At 40.8% G+C, this 20,172-nt stretch overlaps 1 protein-coding gene and 1 pseudogene across 1 annotated transcript; one reads left to right on the forward strand and one right to left on the reverse strand.

Annotated features, from left to right (window-relative positions):
- The window catches only part of LOC124000029, an 81,758-nt pseudogene that overhangs the window by 30,696 nt on the left and 30,890 nt on the right, over positions 1-20,172 (forward strand).
- On the reverse strand, positions 14,636-18,744 carry LOC124000030 (interferon a3-like). Its single transcript, XM_046306118.1, has 5 exons — positions 18,610-18,744; positions 15,743-15,817; positions 15,463-15,612; positions 15,074-15,151; positions 14,636-14,725 (listed from the first exon to the last, which is right to left on the reverse strand). The coding sequence occupies exons 1-5, from the start codon at positions 18,742-18,744 to the stop codon at positions 14,636-14,638; spliced, it is 528 nt and encodes a 175-aa protein (XP_046162074.1).

Here is a 20,172-nt window from a genome sequence, read left to right on the forward strand (position 1 = left end):
CGGCTAAAAGCAATAAGAATTGGTCGTCTAGAACGTCTGGAACAGAGAGTTAAAGGAGGTTTCTGGGGGCGATAAAATAGCATCAAGGTATAATGTACAGACAAAGGTATGGTAGGATGTGAATACAGTGGAGGTAAACCTAGGTATTGAGTAATGAAGAGAGAGATATTGTCTCTAGAAACATAATTGAAACCAGGAGATGTCATTGCATGTGTGGGTGGTGGAACTAATAGGTTGGATAAGCTATAGTTGTCATGTTTTGTCATATATTGTCTTGTCCTTGTGCTTTCCCTTCTGTTCGTTTCCCCCTGCTGGTCTTATTAGGTTCGTTCCCTCTTTCTATCCCTCTCTCTCCCCCTCCCTCTCTCTCTTCTCTCTATCGTTCCGTTCCTGCTCCCAGCTGTTCCTCATTCTCCTAACTCACTCATTTACTCTTTTCACACCTGTCCCCTATTTTGCCCTCTGATTAGAGCCCCTATTTCTCCCCTTGTTTTCCGCTTCTGTCCTTGTCGGATCCTTGTATGATGTTCGCTGTTCTGTGTCCTGGTCTCGCCCTGTCGTGTTTTGTCTTCTTCAGATGCTGCGTGTGAGCAGGTGTTTTAGTCTGCTACGGTCGGTGCCTTCCCGTAGCAACCTGCGGTCTATGGTCGAGTCTCCAGTCTGTCCTCGCTACTACGAGTGGATTTAAGTTTTTCCTGTTTTGTTTTATCCTTGATATTTCCAGGATTATTACTTTTGTCTTATACTGGAATAAAGACTCTGTTTTCGTTAAGTCGCGTTTGGGTCCTCATTCACCAGCATAACAATAGTGAGCAGGACTAGAGGCTCTACAGTGAAATAAGCCAATAAACACTAACCAGAACAGCAATGGACAGGGCATATTGACATTAAGGAGAGGCATGCTTAGTTGAGTGATCAAAAGGGTCCAGTGAGTAGAGAGGATTGGTTGGGGGTCACGGCGATTTAGACAGCTAGCCAGGCCATCGGTAGCAAGCTAGCATAGGATGGAGGTCTGTTATTAGCCACCTCTTGCGTTCCGTCAGTAGATTAGTGGGGTTCCGTGTGGTAGAGGGGATTAATCCAAATCACACAACAACAAAAAAAATCAATATATATAGTTATAGAGGCCCAAGAAGACAAATAAATAAAATAATAATATAAATAAATAAATAAATTGTCCGATTGTCTATTCAGATAGCAGCCGATAAGACAGCTAATGGTTAGCGGGCCGCAGATGGACGTTCAGGTAATGTCGCGACGGAGGAGCCAGCCGGATAACTCCTTCGGGTAGATAACGTCGGCAGTCCAGTTGTGAAGGCCCGGTGGGGCTCCGCGTAGGCAGTAAAACGGGTCCGGATAGGGGACTGTAGCCCAGGAGTGATTGATGGAACTCTTCAGCTGGCTCGCTCCGGAATAATTGATGTTTGCTCCAGAATCGACGAAAGCCGATAGTCACACGGATAGCAGAGTTAACGGTTGAAATCCAGGGACATGGAGAGAAAAATTGGTCCGGTATGTTCCGTTCCGAGCCGCGCTGCACCATACAAAACTGGTGATAGATTTTCGAGCTAAAGGATAGCCAATGACCACAAACCGTGGTTAGCTGAATACTAACGATTAGCCAGTAACGAAGCTAACTAGCTTCTGATTAGCTTCTGGATTAGCTTCTGGATTATCTTCTGGCTAGCTTCTGGCTAGTTTCTGACTAGTTTCTTGGAGGATTACAGATTTGAGGTAAATAATACTTTTTTTATAAATATAAATTGGTGAGGCGGGTTGCAGGAGAGTGTTTTGAAGATGAGTTTATGGAAAATAAAAATATATATATAAAAAGTTATGTGAAAAAAAGTTGTAAATATATATATAAATATATATATATATATATATATATATACAGGACACGACAAGACGAGGACAAAAGACGTCTGAACTGCTACATCTACATACATACATAATTTAAAAGCTTAACTTCTTGTTAATCCAACCGCATTGTCAGATTTCAAAAAGGCTTTACGGCGAAAACATACCATGCGATTGTCTGATGACAGTGCCCCACAACAAAATAATTTTTCAACCAGCACAGGCGACACAAAATCACAAATAGCGATTACATAAATCACTTACCTTTGAAGATCTTCCTCTCTTTGCAATCCCACGTGTCCCAGCTACACAATGAATGGTCATTTTGTTTGATTAAAGTCCTTCTTTATGTCGAAAATGTCAGGTTAGTTGGTGCCAATGATCTCAGTTATCCACTCTTTCAACATGTATACAAACGATCCCAAAAAGTTACCACTAAAGTCCATCCAAACAAATCAAATGGTGTTTCTCATTAATCCTCAGTTACTCTAATATCTAAATAAACAATAATATTTAAGACAAGAATAGTATGTTCAATAGGGAAGATATAAATGACGAAGAGTGCGCACCTCATTCACGCGCCAACATGACCACTTTTCTAATGAGAGACACCTTGTAGTTCTTCCAACTACTTGTTCATTAAAACAAGCCTGAAACCCATTCTAAAGACTGTTGACATCTAGTGGAAGCCATAGGTACTGCAATCTGGGTCCTATCTATTTGTATTTCCTATTGGCAAGCACTGAAATGGCCTGAGACTTCAACAACATAAAATTCTGGATGGATATTCCTTTGGTTTTCACCTGCCATATCAGTTCTGTTATACTCACATTATTTTAACAGTTTCAGAAACTTCAGAGTGTTTTCTATCCAATCCAAGTATATGCATATCTTAGCTTCTGGGACTAAGTAACAGGCAGTTTACTTTGGGCATGTCAGTCATCCAAAATTCCCAACAAAACCCAATCTCCCAAACAAGTTAATAACTTCAGCGCTGCACTGTCGGTATGGATGGAACATTTCAGATTGTCAGTGATGTGTACTCCGGTGAACTTGAAGCTTTTTACCTTCTCCACTGAGGACCTGTCGATGTGGATGTGGGCGTGCTCCCTCTGCTGTCTCCTGAAGTCCAAGATTAGCTCCTTTGTTTTGTTGACCATGAGGGAGACGTTATTTTCCTGGTACCACTCTGCCAGTGAAATTGGAGCAGATAGCCAGGGCAAATTTACGAAGCACCCATTTTTACACTGTCCGATGAGAATGCAAAATGACTATACCATTTAGCTAAGCTAAGAATGATGTGAATAATCAAGTCAATAACTGATGGGTAGTTAGATAGCATATAGTTAATATACTAGTTAGATTGATGTGTTATAGTAGCCAACTAACCTTAGGTAGCTAGCTAACATATATTAACAGTACATACTGCTGTAATGATATGCTTTATGGTTCATAAGGATATCATAACTAACAAATTGTCAGCCAAAATAATGTATAACGTAATTTATTTACTTTACAACTATCCTCAACATTTTCTGAACATTTGTCATAATTAATTAAATCAATGAATCTGTATCTTAAAACCAATAAGCATACTAAATAATACGCAGTTCCCTTGAGAGTAGTTATAGTATTTCTGCCTTTTAATTGGTCACGGCACCTGATACCTTAGAAGAAATATTGAAGCGTCTGCGTCTCATTTCCTGTTTGAAGTTTCATCTTGGTTTCGCCTGTACATCAGTTCTGTGTCACTCACAGATAATATCTTTGCAGTTTTGGAAACGTCAGAGTGTTTTCCTTCCAAAGCTGTCAATTATATGCATAGTCGAGCATCTTTTTGTGACAAAATATTGCGCTTAAAAGGGTCACGTTTTTTATCCAATAATGAAATAGCGCCCCAGTAGGTTAACTACTGGAGGATATGGGAGATCTAATCTAATGTTCTAATGTCTTATACCAGTGGCATGCTTGACATCTTACTGTTGTCGATAACACATATTACCAAATTATGGTCATTCGTCTGTCCATAATATAAATCTAGCATCAATACACACACGCATGAAACAAAAACAAACACACAAAACAAACAGTATTTGGTTAGGAACATCTTCCTTTCTTAGAATTTTAAGAGTCATTTCTTCTCAATTAAAATATATGTATGTATTTTAATGCAAATTTCCCATTCTTTTTTAATATATATTTTCTATTTTTACACATTTTTTTTAGAGCCTGCAGGAATATTTTATTTTTCTATCTCAGGATTGTGCCCTGGGATCACATAGCTCATAACTGTGTTATATCATCCGATGGCTGCTTCTCTGCTTCAACAGAGGCACAACACCTGTCTCTAACCAGGATACGTCTGCTTCAACAAAAATATCCTAATTGGAGATGTCCCTGCTCCTACAGGGTTACCCTGCTTCAACAGGGTGTTTGCCCTGGAATTACTCCTTTAATAAATAAAGATATCTCTGTTTTATCAGAGTTCCTAATAAAAAAGTATAGTGATTTCACTGTTCAGAAATAACTCTGCTACAACAAAGTTTCTAACTAAGGGTGTCTTTGCTACAACAAAGACAAAATGTGCACAACCTGTCCCAGAACAGGATTCTCTATGATGTTCAAAAGAAAAGCAGTCTCACCCTTAATTTGTTTTGTCTGTCGGAATGGCGTATCCACTCACTGACGGTCCCTGCCGGTCTGAGCGGGTCACTTTTCTGCTCTGCTTAGTCGAAGTGTGGGGGCTCCCTGTGTCACATCTAATGTAGCCAATGTGCACAGTTTAACCTCGGTTTCCCCAGGAGCAATCAGCAAGCGGAGTTAGCCATCCCATCCTTGTCGCAAAATCTTTAGAGAAATTCTACAGGAAGAGAGACTGCAGATTCTTTCAAAAAACAATTTTATAAGATTTGCAAAAATGAAGCAATCAATAACAACCACTCAAGACAATGATTCCCCATCTTAAATGTTATTGTTTATTTACGTATTAGGATACCTAAGGTTTGATTATAAATGTTGTTTGACTTGTTTGGAACAGTTGATTAGTAACGTTTGGGATTAGTTTTGTATGCTTTTTGATGGAAGGAAACTGGGTGGATTATTGACTGAAGCGTGCCAGCTAAACTGAGTTTTTATGGCTATAAAGAAGGACATTATCAAACAAAAATAACCATTTGTGATCTATCTGGGACCTTTTGGAGTGCCAACAGAAGATCATCAAAGGTAAGGCATTTATTATATCGCTATTTCTGACATTCGTGGCGCACCTGCCTGGTTGAAATATGTTTTTCATGCTTTTGTATGTGGGGTGCTGTCCTCAGATAATCGCATGGTGTGCTTTTGCCGTAAAGCCTTTTTGAAATCTAACACAGCAGATGGATTAACAAGAAGTTAAGGTTTATTTTGATGTATTACACTGGTGATTTTATGAAAGTTAAATATTTATAAATCTGTAGTTTGAATTTCGCACTCTGCAATTTCACCGGATGTTGGCCAGGTGGGACGCTACCGCCCCACCTGCCCATAAGAAGTTTAAGATAGCTGACGTTGCCACCGATGTCTGTTCCTTTCTGCGTCTTTCCATACATCTAAGTTCCTGTAGATTGTGAAAACAGGATGTCACAAACTGCGATCGCACCCAAAACGACTCTTATCTGTACACTCTGACTTATCACTAAGTCACATATGATAAGCCTGTATGAGCAAAATCTGAACATATAACAATGGACAATTCTCTAAGTAAAAACAGCATAGAAAGTCTAATTAAACAGTATAGTATGTCATGAATTTTACATTTCCACCACATAATGATAGTTTCCACCAGTATAACAGTGGCGTGCAGAACGGCATCTCAGAAATAACCATTTGTGGCTCCTTGTCATGGATGGTCTATTGCAACAGACAACCAAAATGGGTTCTACTCCTACCAGCTATAAACAAGAAGAAGCGGCTCCACTCGAAAAGCAATCACCAAAACTGGACAATTGAGAAGTGGAAAAAGGTTGCTTTGTCCGATGAATCCCGGTTCCTTTTGCATCATTCTGATGGCAGTCAGGATTGGTGTACCTAATAAACTGACCGCTGAGTGTATTTTACATGTTGATTACTGTGAGGGTGGGGGCATCTCTAAATATAATGAATGATGTAGGACATTGCAACAAATGAGTCGCGCACCCATCTTTTAACTCCCCTGTGACAACGATTATGAGGCATATGACTAACAAACCAATGGTTTTGCAGTGGAGAGATGCAGAAATAGATAATATTACATAAAAATGTAAAGATGGAATCTACTGTAAGTCAGACAAGGCACAGCGGTGAGCTGAATTCCATTAGGGGGAAAGGGGCAGGTAGAAATGGCGGTCCTGTCCAGAAACAACCCCGACCCACTACACACATATAGATCTGAAAGGCTTGGATAGGTAATTAACGTCAGGATTGGATAGATACAAGCAATGTTCCCTCAAAGCTGAGCACAGCTCCCCTCGGGCTGCCGAGCAGAAGAAATATCAGCCTGCGCAGAGAAGCACTAGATTTAAAATCACTCACATTTCTAGAATTTCCCCCTTTTGTTACCACTATCAACGTTTCACTCTACTGTGGGAATGCTCGAATCAACGGAGTATTAGCCACTTCAATGTAACATACCGAAACAAAATGAACTGTGCAACAGATTTTCTTGTAAGCAGAGCGCATTGGAGTAGGAATCTATTGCATTGACAGGAACGACTCAGGACTATCCTCAACGCAGACCAGTGCGCCATAACCAATCAGAGCTGCAGTAGACCTATATACAAATAGCCATCGCCATACATGGATCTGAGCCGTTCACTTTGAACTGGGGTAAATGCGTTTGCTTTGATATCAAACGTGAGAAATGCATTTAGCCACCTGTGTACATTTTTTTTATATTCTTTGCTAGTTATTGATTGATTAGCCCAGTTATAGACAATGTCTAGTCAACAATAGGGAAGTGGGTGCTTCCCACAAGACCACAAAATGTGTGCATATCTAGCCATCTTTGATAAGCCAGTCAGGTACAGAGATTTTTGTATTCCTTAAAGGGGCAGTGTTGTATTTTGAGACTGTCTTGAATAAGCTAAGTAGCCAATAGGCGGAGGGTAGCAAAATGTGTCTGTTTTCTCTCTAGTAATGGTATGGGAATAATAATGCACTTTATTTTTTTATGTAAAAACACAGCATTTTCAGTCACCTCGTTGTCTGATGGACAAGTGGATTAACGTTAAAGTCAAGCCTTGCATGATTTTTTTCAAAAGTCCCATGGAATGTAGGCCTACATTGAACACCACCCATTGGCTGCTACTAACAGAACATGTTAATACATGCAATAAGCATGGACTCTTTTCCTAAATTTAACCTAATAATCATAACCTGCTACGTTAGTTATCCTAACCTGCTACGTTAGTTATCCTAACCTGCTACGAAAAGTCAAATCTGACCATGCCCCAGGACTTGATTTGCTGTCCCCAACCTGGCCATGCTGCTGCTCCAGTTTCAACTGGCCTGGGCCTTATGTCCCAGGACTACCTGACATGAGGACTCCTTGCTGTCCCCAGTCCACCTGGCCATGCTCCTGCTCCAGTTTCAACTGTTCTGCCTTACTATTATTCAACCATGCTGGTCATTTATGAACATTTGAACATCTTGGCCACGTCTGGCCACCCCACATAGCCTGAGCCCTGACCCTGTGATGGCTCAACCTGAGTGCTGCTGCTCCAGTTTCAACTGTTCTGCCTTATTATTATTTGACAAAATAACAAATAATCTCGGACTTTAATCCTTTCTAGGGAGTTTTTCCTATAGTTGTTTGCTGTTTGGGGTTTTAGGCTGGGTTTCTGTACAGCACTTTGAGATATCAGTGATGTACTGATTTGATTTTATTTTATTTGCAAAAGTCAAATTGTTCAAATGTTATTTTTTACATTTAAGTCATTTAGCCGCTCTTATCCAGAGCGACTAGAAAAAGAGCTCATGTCAAAAGGACTTTAATCTGAAACACCTTCATTGAAATTAGAAACTATCACCTTCATGAAATTGTATCTAGCTCTTAATAATAAATCAAGTCCACAAGAAATTGTTTGAATGACCTTTTTAAATTCAAATGTCAATTTGTTTACCAACAAATAATGAAATGGCATAGGCTACATGTAGTACATTAGGATAACTGCAGTGGAGCAGCTGTGTGGAGTCCAACTATTGTCACCATGTTCTTTTTCTGTAACAGAGTTGCTGTGCAATTATTTACACGTTCCGTCCCTTGGGAGAGGGGATATAAATAGTATGATTTTAAACGCTTATATTGTAGGCTATCAACCCTACTCAATAAATATAAAATTGATCTTTAAAATAATACAGGCTACTGTGTTGAAAATACATTGCGTGAAGGGCACTGTGTATCTGCACACAGAAGACAAGAACGCACAATGTCAACAGCTCTGAAAGATGAAGGAATGGAATTTCCCATTCTCTTTCACTTTCCCCACTTGAACTTTCCTTGTTTTACATATTACCTCATCCATGGCATATCAATGAGGGAGACTATGAAGGTAGGGTAGGTATCCGACCGTTTAGAAGTAGTGTTCAGGGATTTATCAACTCACCGGACACATAGCCACTCTTAATGTCTCCTTTGTGGTACATCTTCTGTGTGTAATTGTTTTTTACCCGGTTGTTTATGCTAAATGCAGTAACCAAAAAGAGAAAATGCATTATCTTCATCAAACTCGCCAGACCCTCAATGATATTGCCATGGTTGGTCAATTTCTTTAACCTGTTACAAATTGACCATATAGGCAGAGACATATTTAGAAATATGGCTCTGAATATAGGCTGTAGCATGCATGTGATATCACAAGTTATTTATTATAGTTGAAAATGGATTATTTGAGCTTAATTCATTCATATATTTAGTTGTTTATTTGAGATTTTGTGTATTTTGTGTGTGGCATAGGAGAGGAGACCAAGAGGCTGTATCCCAGAGGCGGAAATGATAATGGTCCAACGTCCAACGCTTTCAAACGAGGTGATGCTCAGGAGATTATGAGTGTCTACAATTTCTGTGTTAGTCAAGTTCAATCGCATGGTTACACGAAGTGTTATTCTGATTACAGGAGGGGGAAAAGGTTTGGACACTGAGACTTGCGTTTCAACTAGCCAGCGAGCTCTTCCAACAAAACCTAACTCTTGTGAAATGGAACTCCGTCAAACTCAGGGACCTTCAAGACCTTCTTGCTCGACAATATATGACCTATTCGGAATGTGTACGTTCTTGTTTATGTTTAATTTGTTAACTGTAACTTGTTACACAATTATGATTATGTATATTATTATTATTATTAATGTAATCACATGTATATTTATATTAATGTTGTTGTTTACTATTTCAGGTCAGAGACATGCGTCTGCGTCAAAACCTTCCAATTGGTGATATGGTTATGAACTACTTCAAACAGCTGGACGACTTTCTTTCACGTGAGGTAAAGCACCTCATAGGCTGCATTTTATTGAGAGGGATGGAGTGGGCCTAGCCTTTACCTATGTTGTATAATGTATTATTTTCACCTAATACATATTTGTTGTCGTTTTTGTATTTTAGAGTTTCAGCTTGTGCTCATGGGAGGTCGTGAGAGCTGAAATGGGGAGCATCCTGAGGGATTTTTACAAGAAATCAAAAATGCCAAGACAACACGTGTGAGAGTAGCATTACTTTTAGTTCATTTCTGCAAAACGTGTAATTTTATTGTATGTTATTTCCCCGTGTTGCAAATAATTTCAATGTAGGTTATAGTATTTAAATAAAGATACAAACAGACTTACATTGGTTGAAATTGCGCTCGCAATTTTGTAAAAGTCTGTGGTGTGATGCAACCTTGAAATACGAGTTTTTCGTTGAAATGTTTTCCTAAATGAGAAATTATTCCTACTAACAATTGCATATCAACATCATCTTCAATGAAAAACAATAAACTCCTTAATTAACAATACTCTGAATTCCAGCCATACTTTCCTGCCCTTTAAGATCTCATCAAATCACTGTAAAACGTTGTTGATTCGGATAGTTATTACTTCTAAGCAAGTACATATTTACTGGATGTCATGCAACATAATTATAACTCCACATTCTCAATGTTAGTTCAATGGAAATAGCAATCGCTAACCGTGCTGTTACTCTTCAGTCTCTACAGTGGAAAGATAATAGATGCAGAGGTAACATCAACTCACATATCTGGATAAAAGTCCAATAAAAACACACGAATGTGGAATACTTGACAAATGATCTACGTGACAGACCTATTATATTACTCACAAGTGCGTGTAGGCCCAGATTCAAAAGCACCCGAAATATAGACTCCAATTTAAGCACTAATGCCAAGGTATACTATACTGCCTGTGCACTGCATAGGCTACCAGTGTTTCATTCTGAAAACAGGGAGCATAATGGTGCGGGTCTACCAAAATCATTCAGACCACTTAAACCCGTTTTTAAAACGAAATAAATGAATGTTGAGTGTGTAATTGATAGAACCCATACAATGTTGATCTGTATCTTTAAATAGGCAGTTGAGGTCTAGATACCACAATTACCCTTTAAGCAGGTGGTTACAACCTAGTTGGCACCATAGTTTCTGTGCGCAAATGAAGAGGTGTTGCGTTTTCAAACATGAAATGCTGTTGTTTTCGAAGTGAAAGGGCAAACTAAATTTTGTTCCATATGGTTATATTGATTTCGGCCATAGTCCGACTAAAATGGATTCACATGTTTAGTTCTTCTATTAAAAACAATCCTGGATGAAAGGAAAATATTTCACGATAAAATAGCAAACAGCTCAAGATGTAACAATTATTCGAGAGATGCACCTGTCCATTCGGTGCATTTTCTCCACACGTACAACAACACTCAGGTAGGAAAGTGTAAGGGAACTTCCATCTTTCACTTTTTGAATACCTTGCAGACTCTTTGTATGAAGGATCGACACAGGTTGGAGCATGGCAGAACTCTGTTTTGTCGGAAATATACGAAGTCGGGTATATTTCAGTTTGGAAGGGCATCAGGGTTGATTGCGGATAGACCGAGAACGACATACTGTCGACATACTGACCTAAGCTAAAATGGGTTCAATCAGCTTTTGGATGTTTTGCACCTGGAGTAAAAACCATCGGATGAGGTTGGATGAGGACACTGCCCCGGTCTCCGAGCATGTTCCAAGTGTTCAGCAACAACACCATAACGATGCTTCAGAAAATGGTAGGATATAGGGTCATGTTTATTCACTTGTTCCTGGTTATTGAGCTCTTGTCATGTTTTCAACATTTCATGAGCTGATACGTTTCATTTAAATTACCTGACTCCTTTTTGTACATTAATAATAATGCAATATTTTGTTTATATTTTGTGGGTATCTCAGGGTCATGAAGTCTCTCGAGGACCTCAGATCACTTTCCTGATAAACAACACAGACAAGTCAATAATTTCAAGGTGAGAAATACGCATAAAAAATGTATTGTTCTACCCATAAACGTTTTTTCTTAGAGTGGATTAAACACTGAATTCGGAAAATATTCAGACCCCTTAACCTTTTCCCACATATTGTTACGTTACAGATCATTTCTAAAATTGATTACAGATAAATAAATCATCAATCTACACACAATAAATATTAATGAAGAAGCAAGAACAGTTTTTCGTTTTGAATAAAATTAGCAAAAATGTCTAAAAACATGTTTTGGCTTGGTCATTATGGGTTATTGTGTTTAGATTGATAAAACAAATATTTAATACATTTTACAATAGTTCTGTAACGTAACAAAATGTGCAGATAGTGAAGGGTTCTGAACACTTTCCGAATGCACTGTATATAATTAGTTTATAAGGAATATGCAGTTTGCTATAATTTTCTGATATTTGCCATCAATTCATAAGGCATACACTAATACAAATCCCTCTTCTTCTAGGCTGACGAACAGATGCCCTTCATTTCGCATACTCTGAAATTGTACAGCAGGGGTAAATATGAGTCCAACGCCTGGGACCAGAAAGGAGTTGACAAGTTTATGAATTACCTCTATCGCCAGACCTCGAATTGTTCACGGGAGCCTCGGTCTGACTCTGATGCCAAGGAGCTAGACCCGGCTGATACCCTAATATACATTGAAAGGGAGAAAGGTTAGTGGAGGAGTGGCGTAGCGAGTTCTGGGCCATCTCTGCCCAGGGCACGAACTTCGCCCACTCCTCCGGCCGGTCCTGGCAATAAGACCGCAGAAACCTACCCACATCCTGGTTAACTCTCTCCACCTGCCCATTACTCTCGGGGTGAAAACCTGAGGTAAGGCTGACCGAGACCCCCCAGACGTTCCATGAACACCTTCCAGACCCTTGATGTGATCTGGGGACCCCAATCAGACACTCTATCCTCAGGCACCCCGTAGTGCCGGAGAATGTGTGTAAACAGGGCCTCCGCAGTCTGTAGGGCCGTAGGGAGACCGGGCAAAGGGAGGAGAAGACAGGACTTAGAAAACCGATCCACAACGACCAGGATCGTGGTGTTACCCTGTGAAGGTGGAAGATCAGTACAAAAACAATCCACTGACAGGTGCGACCACGGCCGTGGTGGAACCGTAAGGGTTGTAAACTTAGTTAATTTTGTTTTAAAAAAAAGAAGAGTATATGCTCTAAATTTGCCTTGAAGATGATGTGTGAATTTGACCGAATGTGGATGATGCTAATGATGGTTATAGCTATATTTTTCTAAACGTTTATTTAACCATGAAAATTCCATTCAGATATAGAATAATTGGATGATGATGACTACGACGTTCTTTGGAGGTGTAGGTTTCTGATTATGCAGTTGTTATATTAGATTACCTTGTAACAATTAACTAACTGATCATGGCGTTGATTGTTCTAGATTGTTGGCCAATCAACAAATTAATGATTGTTTTCAAACTTGAGATGAATTACACTGTCCTTGTGCAGTCAGTTAATTACACATGTTGTTAAATGGGTCAACAGGTTTATTTCGGCAGCCTACAGTCGTGGTGTGAAATAAATATATGACATCTGCTCATTTGTAGTCCATAGACTCCACTATGCTGTTGTTTTGAACTGCATATTGCCTATAAACAAATGAATGAATGAATAAATGAATGAATGAAAGACTGAATGAAAGACTGAATGAAAGACTGAATGAAAGACTGAATGGATGAAGGCATGGATGACTGAATATGTAAATGAATAAAAACAATATGATAATAGATGCATGGTTTAAAAATAAAAATAAATGGTATTAAATAATAAAGGAATAAATACATGTATAGCCTTCACATATACATGTGAGGCCATTAAATAATTGGGCCATATATCCCAAAGCCCCTAATGCAACCACCGAGGCGGCCTCGCCCTGTATAAAAGAAACCCGTGTTTTAGCCATTTGGGTGTCTCATACATTTCATGTTTAAACTTCCAATGTATCATTTTGAAATTGTACAAAATCATATACTATAGTTTAGGCTATCAAAATATTGCTATATGGTACTGAAGTGTATTGCCTGTGTGTTCTTGCAAATATGCCTGTCTGTTCTTGTAAACATGTGCACGACTTGTCTTTTAGACACAGAACTGGATATTGTCCACTCTGAAATAAAGTGAACTGTATTGGAATAGTAACCTTAAATGATACAATTAAAATAAATGTAGGACTAATAATGAAATGTATTGAGAATCAAATTTGGCACACCAAATAGCGGACTGGTGCAAAATGTAGTGGACTGGTGCATAAACTGCGTCCACCTGCAACGATCGGAGTCTGCTGTGCCTCGACAGAACAGAGTCAGGCAGATACTCAACCATGCCATGTTTAAAAAAATAATATTTAAGTGTAACATACTTTCGAAATAATCAACAACCGATTATCTTCATCTTGATTCGATATGATACCTACACTGCTAAAGTTGTCCATCATATAATTAACCGAAGTATCGCTATACGTGAAGGTATAAAACATTCCTTTGTGGTGAAGAAGGCTGCATGGTTCAGGCTTTAGCTAACCCTTTACAAGCCCCACTTTATTTGCTATTGTGAAATTAATAAGAATGTTTTTTTTTTGTCCAGCAAGTTAAGTTTTCATACATCTCTTTGCATAGAATTGCATTTCATGAGGTCAGAAAGCAGTTATTCAGCAGGCAATTGTAAAAATATATATTTTACCTTTATTTAACTAGACAAGTCAGTTAAAGAACAAACCCTTATTTACTATGACGGCCTAGGAACAGTGGGTTAACTGCCTTGTTCAGGGGCAGAACGACAGATGTGTACCTTGTCAGCTCGGGGTTTCGATCTGGCAAGCTTTCGGTTACTGGCCCAACATTCTAACCACTAGGCTACCTGCCACTACATATTCAATATTGAATATAAAAAACGGTAACCGATTTCGAGAGTATAGTGCGGTGACTTTGGCTTAACTTTTCCTTTTCTCTCATGGTGTTCATTCTTACTACCTTGATTCGGTAAATTCCAAAAATCAACTACACACATTTTCAATATGCAATTTTGTTCACAGGTTATTCAAGCAGAAAGGTAATACAGTTCAGTTCAACATAGGCACAAAAGGGACATACAAAATATAAATATTAATTTATAATAATAAAAAACAATAAATTGTGCATTTAAATATAATAAATAGACTAACAGGGTCCCACGTGATTGTTTGCATTCTTTATAAACTGTTACGGGCGTAGCTTCTGAGATGAGTCCGGATGATCAGTGCATCTTTGCCTTAAAAATATCCAATCTTTGCAAATGATGTTTCGTCTCTTTCCTGATCAGCTCCCACGCCTGCGCACTGTAGTTCTGAAATACAAAGGAACATGTAAATATCAGTGGTGTGGACTTTCTGGTCATATAATGATCATATTGTCTTGAACAACAAAGGGCTGGTGCCATATGTAATAATAATAATAATAATAATAATAATAATAATGTATGAAGCTTCTCAGAGTAGGAGTGCTGATTAAGGATCAGTTTTGCATTTCAGATCACTATGAATAAGGACAGAGGCCTGACACTAGATGAGCACTTCCCTGAGATGCTTAATACATATGGCCCTAAAACCCAAAAAGTGTTACAAAACTGCTCCTGCTTAGCCTAGTTCATTTGATTAGATGTATTAAACACGTTGCCACCCGAAAACAAACTCACCATTTTTCTCAGAACCTTCCTATTCAACTTCTTGAAGTAGCGTTTCAGTCTCCTCTCAGGTTTCTTGGCAGGTGATACCTGTTGGACAAAATGAAAACATTAGCCTCCCACTGAACATAACAGCCCACAGATTCTCACTTGTACAGTTAATAGTCTACACCTAAAACAGGCCCCTCCAACCCTGTTCCTGAAGAGATACGGTCCTTTAGGTTTTCACTACAATCCTCATCTAGCACAGCCGATTAATTAGCTGGTTGATAAACTGAATCAGGTTAATTACAACTGGGGTTGGAGCGAAAACATACACGAGGGTAGCTCTCCGTGAACAGGGTTGGAGAGCCCTGACCGAAACAGGGACCATACTTTAAATAGACCCGTTAGTTACTTACACAGGATTTAAGGTTCTCAAACTGGCGTTCGAGAATGTTGAGGAAATCGTCCAGCTTTTTCTTGTCCCAGGTGACAGCCTTCATATTCCCATCAAACAGTTTTGTGATTTGATAGATGGTCTCGTTCCGGAATCTGACTTGGTCCTCAAACTACACGTGAACATGTAAAAAGAAGATTAGAAACCGTATAGGCTTCAATTATGCCATCAATGTAACGTTGGGTCAAGACCGCTATACTAAAGCATATCAGAACATGAAAAGTCCAAATTCTAGTTTTTACCTTGGCGTCATCTATGCGTCGGTATAGTAATTCGGGGAAAAAGACAGGGGCCTCCTGCTCTGTGATGTCTCCTCCCTGGAATACAACGAATATAATATTTTAAGTCACTCGTCTAAAAGTATAGCTTATACTGCAAGGACAGTATAGACCTAATGTATATAGCCTCTCGTGATCGCTCTGTCATTATAGACTAGCGCCCTTTTACTATGGCTACATTTACATTTACATTACATTTAAGTCATTTAGCAGACGCTCTTATCCAGAGCGACTTACAAATTGGTGCATTCACCTTATGACATCCAGTGGAACAGTCACTTTACGATAGTGCATCTAAATCTTAAAGGGGGGGAGGGAATACTTATCCTATCCTAGGTATTCCTTAAAGAGGTGGGGTTTCAGGTGTCTCCGGAAGGTGGTGATTGACTCCGCTGTCCTGGCGTCGTGAGGGAGTTTGTTCCACCATTGGGGGGCCAGAGCAGCGAACAGTTTTGACTGGGCTGAGCGGGAACTGTACTTCCTCAGTGGTAGGGAGGCGAGCAGGCCAGAGGTGGATGAACGCAGTGCCCTTGTTTGGGTGTAGGGCCTGATCAGAGCCTGGAGGTACTGAGGTGCCGTTCCCCTCACAGCTCCGTAGGCAAGCACCATGGTCTTGTAGCGGATGCGAGCTTCAACTGGAAGCCAGTGGAGAGAACGGAGGAGCGGGGTGACGTGACAGAACTTGGGAAGGTTGAACACCAGACGGGCTGCGGCGTTCTGGATGAGTTGAAGGGGTTTAATGGCACAGGCAGGGAGCCCAGCCAACAGCGAGTTGCAGTAATCTAGACGGGAGATGACAAGTGCCTGGATTAGGACCTGCGCCGCTTCCTGTGTGAGGCAGGGTCGTACTCTGCGGATGTTGTAGAGCATGAACCTACAGGAACGGGCCACCGCCTTGATGTTGGTTGAGAACGACAGGGTGTTGTCCAGGATCACACCAAGGTTCTTAGCGCTCTGGGAGGAGGACACAACGGAGTTGTCAACCATGATGGCGAGATCATGGAACGGGCAGTCCTTCCCCGGGAGGAAGAGCAGCTCCGTCTTGCCGAGGTTCAGCTTGAGGTGGTGATCCGTCATCCACACTGATATGTCTGCCAGACATGCAGAGATGCGATTCGCCACCTGGTCATCAGAAGGGGGAAAGGATAAGATTAGTTGTGTGTCGTCTGCATAGCAATGATAGGAGAGACCATGTGAGGTTATGACAGAGCCAAGTGACTTGGTGTATAGCGAGAATAGGAGAGGGCCTAGAACAGAGCCCTGGGGACACCAGTGGTGAGAGCGCGTGGTGAGGAGACAGATTCTCGCCACGCCACCTGGTAGGAGCGACCTGTCAGGTAGGACGCAATCCAAGCGTGGGCCGCGCCGGAGATGCCCAACTCGGAGAGGGTGGAGAGGAGGATCTGATGGTTCACAGTATCGAAGGCAGCCGATAGATCTAGAAGGATGAGAGCAGAGGAGAGAGAGTTAGCTTTAGCAGTGCGGAGCGCCTCCGTGATACAGAGGAGAGCAGTCTCAGTTGAATGACTAGTCTTGAAACCTGACTGATTTGGATCAAGAAGGTCATTCAGAGAGAGATAGCGGGAGAGCTGGCCAAGGACGGCACGTTCAAGAGTTTTGGAGAGAAAAGAAAGAAGGGATACTGGTCTGTAATTGTTGACATCGGAGGGATCGAGTGTAGGTTTTTTCAGAAGGGGTGCAACTCTCGCTCTCTTGAAGACGGAAGGGACGTAGCCAGCGGTCAGTGATGAGTTGATGAGCGAGGTGAGGTAAGGGAGAAGGTCTCCGGAAATGGTCTGGAGAAGAGAGGAGGGGATAGGGTCAAGCGGGCAGGTTGTTGGGCGGCCGGCCGTCACAAGACGCGAGATTTCATCTGGAGAGAGAGGGGAGAAAGAGGTCAGAGCACAGGGTAGGGCAGTGTGAGCAGAACCAGCGGTGTCGTTTGACTTAGCAAACGAGGATCGGATGTCGTCGACCTTCTTTTCAAAATGGTTGACGAAGTCGTCTGCAGAGAGGGAGGGGGGGGGAAGGATTCAGGAGGGAGGAGAAGGTGGCAAAGAGCTTCCTAGGGTTAGAGGCAGATGCTTGGAATTTAGCGTGGTAGAAAGTGGCTTTAGCAGCAGAGACAGAGGAGGAAAATGTAGAGAGGAGGGAGTGAAAGGATGCCAGGTCCGCAGTGAGGCGAGTTTTCCTCCATTTCCGCTCGGCTGCCCGGAGCCCTGTTCTGTGAGCTCGCAATGAGTCATCGAGCCACGGAGCGGGAGGGGAGGACCGAGCCGGCCTGGAGGATAGGGGACATAGAGAGTCGAAGGATGCAGAGAGGGAGGAGAGGAGGGTTGAGGAGGCAGAATCAGGAGATAGGTTGGAGAAGGTTTGAGCGGAGGGAAGAGATGATAGGATGGAAGAGGTGAGAGTAGCGGGGGAGAGAGAGCGAAGGTTGGGACGGCGCGATACCATCCGAGTAGGGGCAGTGTGGGAGGTGTTGGATGAGAGCGAGAGGGAAAAGGATACAAGGTAGTGGTCGGAGACTTGGAGGGGAGTTGCAGTGAGGTTAGTGGAAGAACAGCATCTAGTAAAGATGAGGTCGAGCGTATTGCCTGCCTTGTGAGTAGGGGGGGAAGGTGAGAGGGTGAGGTCAAAAGAGGAGAGGAGTGGAAAGAAGGAGGCAGAGAGGAATGAGTCAAAGGTAGACGTGTGGCTACACACATATAGATTACAGTCTTCTAACACAAAGGCTAAACATGAAACACAATACTATTTTGATAGGTTGGTTGTTTTGCTGTCCTTAATACATGCATTCAGTCTCCTCTTACAGTGTGCTGATAACTCACCATCTGGTCCAGCAGGGAAAGGTATTCTGCGCTCAAGAGGCCGTAGTGGTGTCGGATCCAGTCACAACAATGACACACGCTCTGCATACTGCAAATAATAAGAAAAATACACGTCCAGCTCTCTTTTGTGTACATTGTAAATAGACGTTTGCTTCGCTCTTAGTTTTCCAGTTGAGTTTGAACATTTTGGCTCTGTTAAGGAGTTTTATTTGGAGATGGGAAAGTGAAAATTGTACGGAGAATTTCCCTGATCAACCTACAGGAGGCGGGGACTTTAACTTTCCAGACTCTAGCACATGCAGGCAAAGGAATTCCATGCCTTGTCCGACTTCTGAACGACCCAATGCCAGCGTTGAATGATAGTTTAATCACAACAATATAGGTTATTTTATTTAGATATAGACTATTCGCGAGAATGAGCTGTACGCGAGCTTTTAACTGCCATTAACTTCGCCTGAACCGCAAAAAAAAGGCTCATACAATATCGTCGAAGTCGACATAAACCCCACAATTATGACATTTACCCACATAATAAGTACATTTTGTGGGTTTCGTTACCAAGTTAGTCCGAAATATTGTTTCGCTGTGGTCTGGCAAGTCCTCAATGTTGCGCTTCAAATTAAAAGTGGAAGGGAGACGTCTGCGTCTCTCAACTTTTAATGTCAACAATGATGTATCCAACTTTTACCTGCTGGTGATGTCATTTTGACGAGCAAATGACAGCATGATTTATTGGCACTTTGTCCTTTTCTTTTCAAAGGAAAAATGAAAAATTATATATATTTTTTATTTATTTTTATTTCACCTTTATTTTCACCTTTATACTTTACCTTTATGACCATACACTGAGTGTATAAATCATTAGGTATACCTTCCTAATATTGAGTTGCACCCGCCAATAAGGCTAGGTTTCACTGCTGGTCTCAGATCCCTTCATCACTTTCTCTTAGCCTAGACTTTCTCCGTGCTCTGTCTGTCTGTCTGTCTGTCTGTCTGTCTGTCTGTCTGTCTGTCTGTCTGTCTGTCTGTCTGTCTGTCTGTCTGTCTGTCTGTCTGTCTGTCTGTCTGTCTGTCTGTCTGTCTGTCTGTCTGTCTGTCTGTCTGTCTGTCTGTCTGTCTGTCTGTCTGTCTGTCTGTCTGTCTGTCTGTCTGTCTGTCTGTCTGTCTGTCTGTCTGTCTGTCTGTCTGTCTGTATTCTTTTGTCCTTTATTATATATATGTATTATTATATACTTATCTATGAATATGTTTTTTTAGTAGCACTAATAATTAGTAAATGGCACCATGTAAAGTTCTATTTGGACCCAATTTTGGTTCAGGGAGGAAGGTTCTATATTTGGTTTAGTGAAAGAGTGTAAACATGTTGTTTCATAAAAAGTGGCAATGCAAACAAATGACTTTGGTAAAAACAGGATACATGCTTCTTGTTGTTTTTACTTTTCCATTTCATATCAATTACATTGATATAACTTTTTACTCTAGAACATTCAATGTGAAAAATATAACCAACCATACATATTCATTGTTGACACATGCATTTGATAAATGTTATTCACAATTACA

This window comes from Oncorhynchus gorbuscha, linkage group LG16 (genome assembly GCF_021184085.1).
Source record: "Oncorhynchus gorbuscha isolate QuinsamMale2020 ecotype Even-year linkage group LG16, OgorEven_v1.0, whole genome shotgun sequence".
NCBI classification, from domain to species: domain Eukaryota; kingdom Metazoa; phylum Chordata; class Actinopteri; order Salmoniformes; family Salmonidae; genus Oncorhynchus; species Oncorhynchus gorbuscha.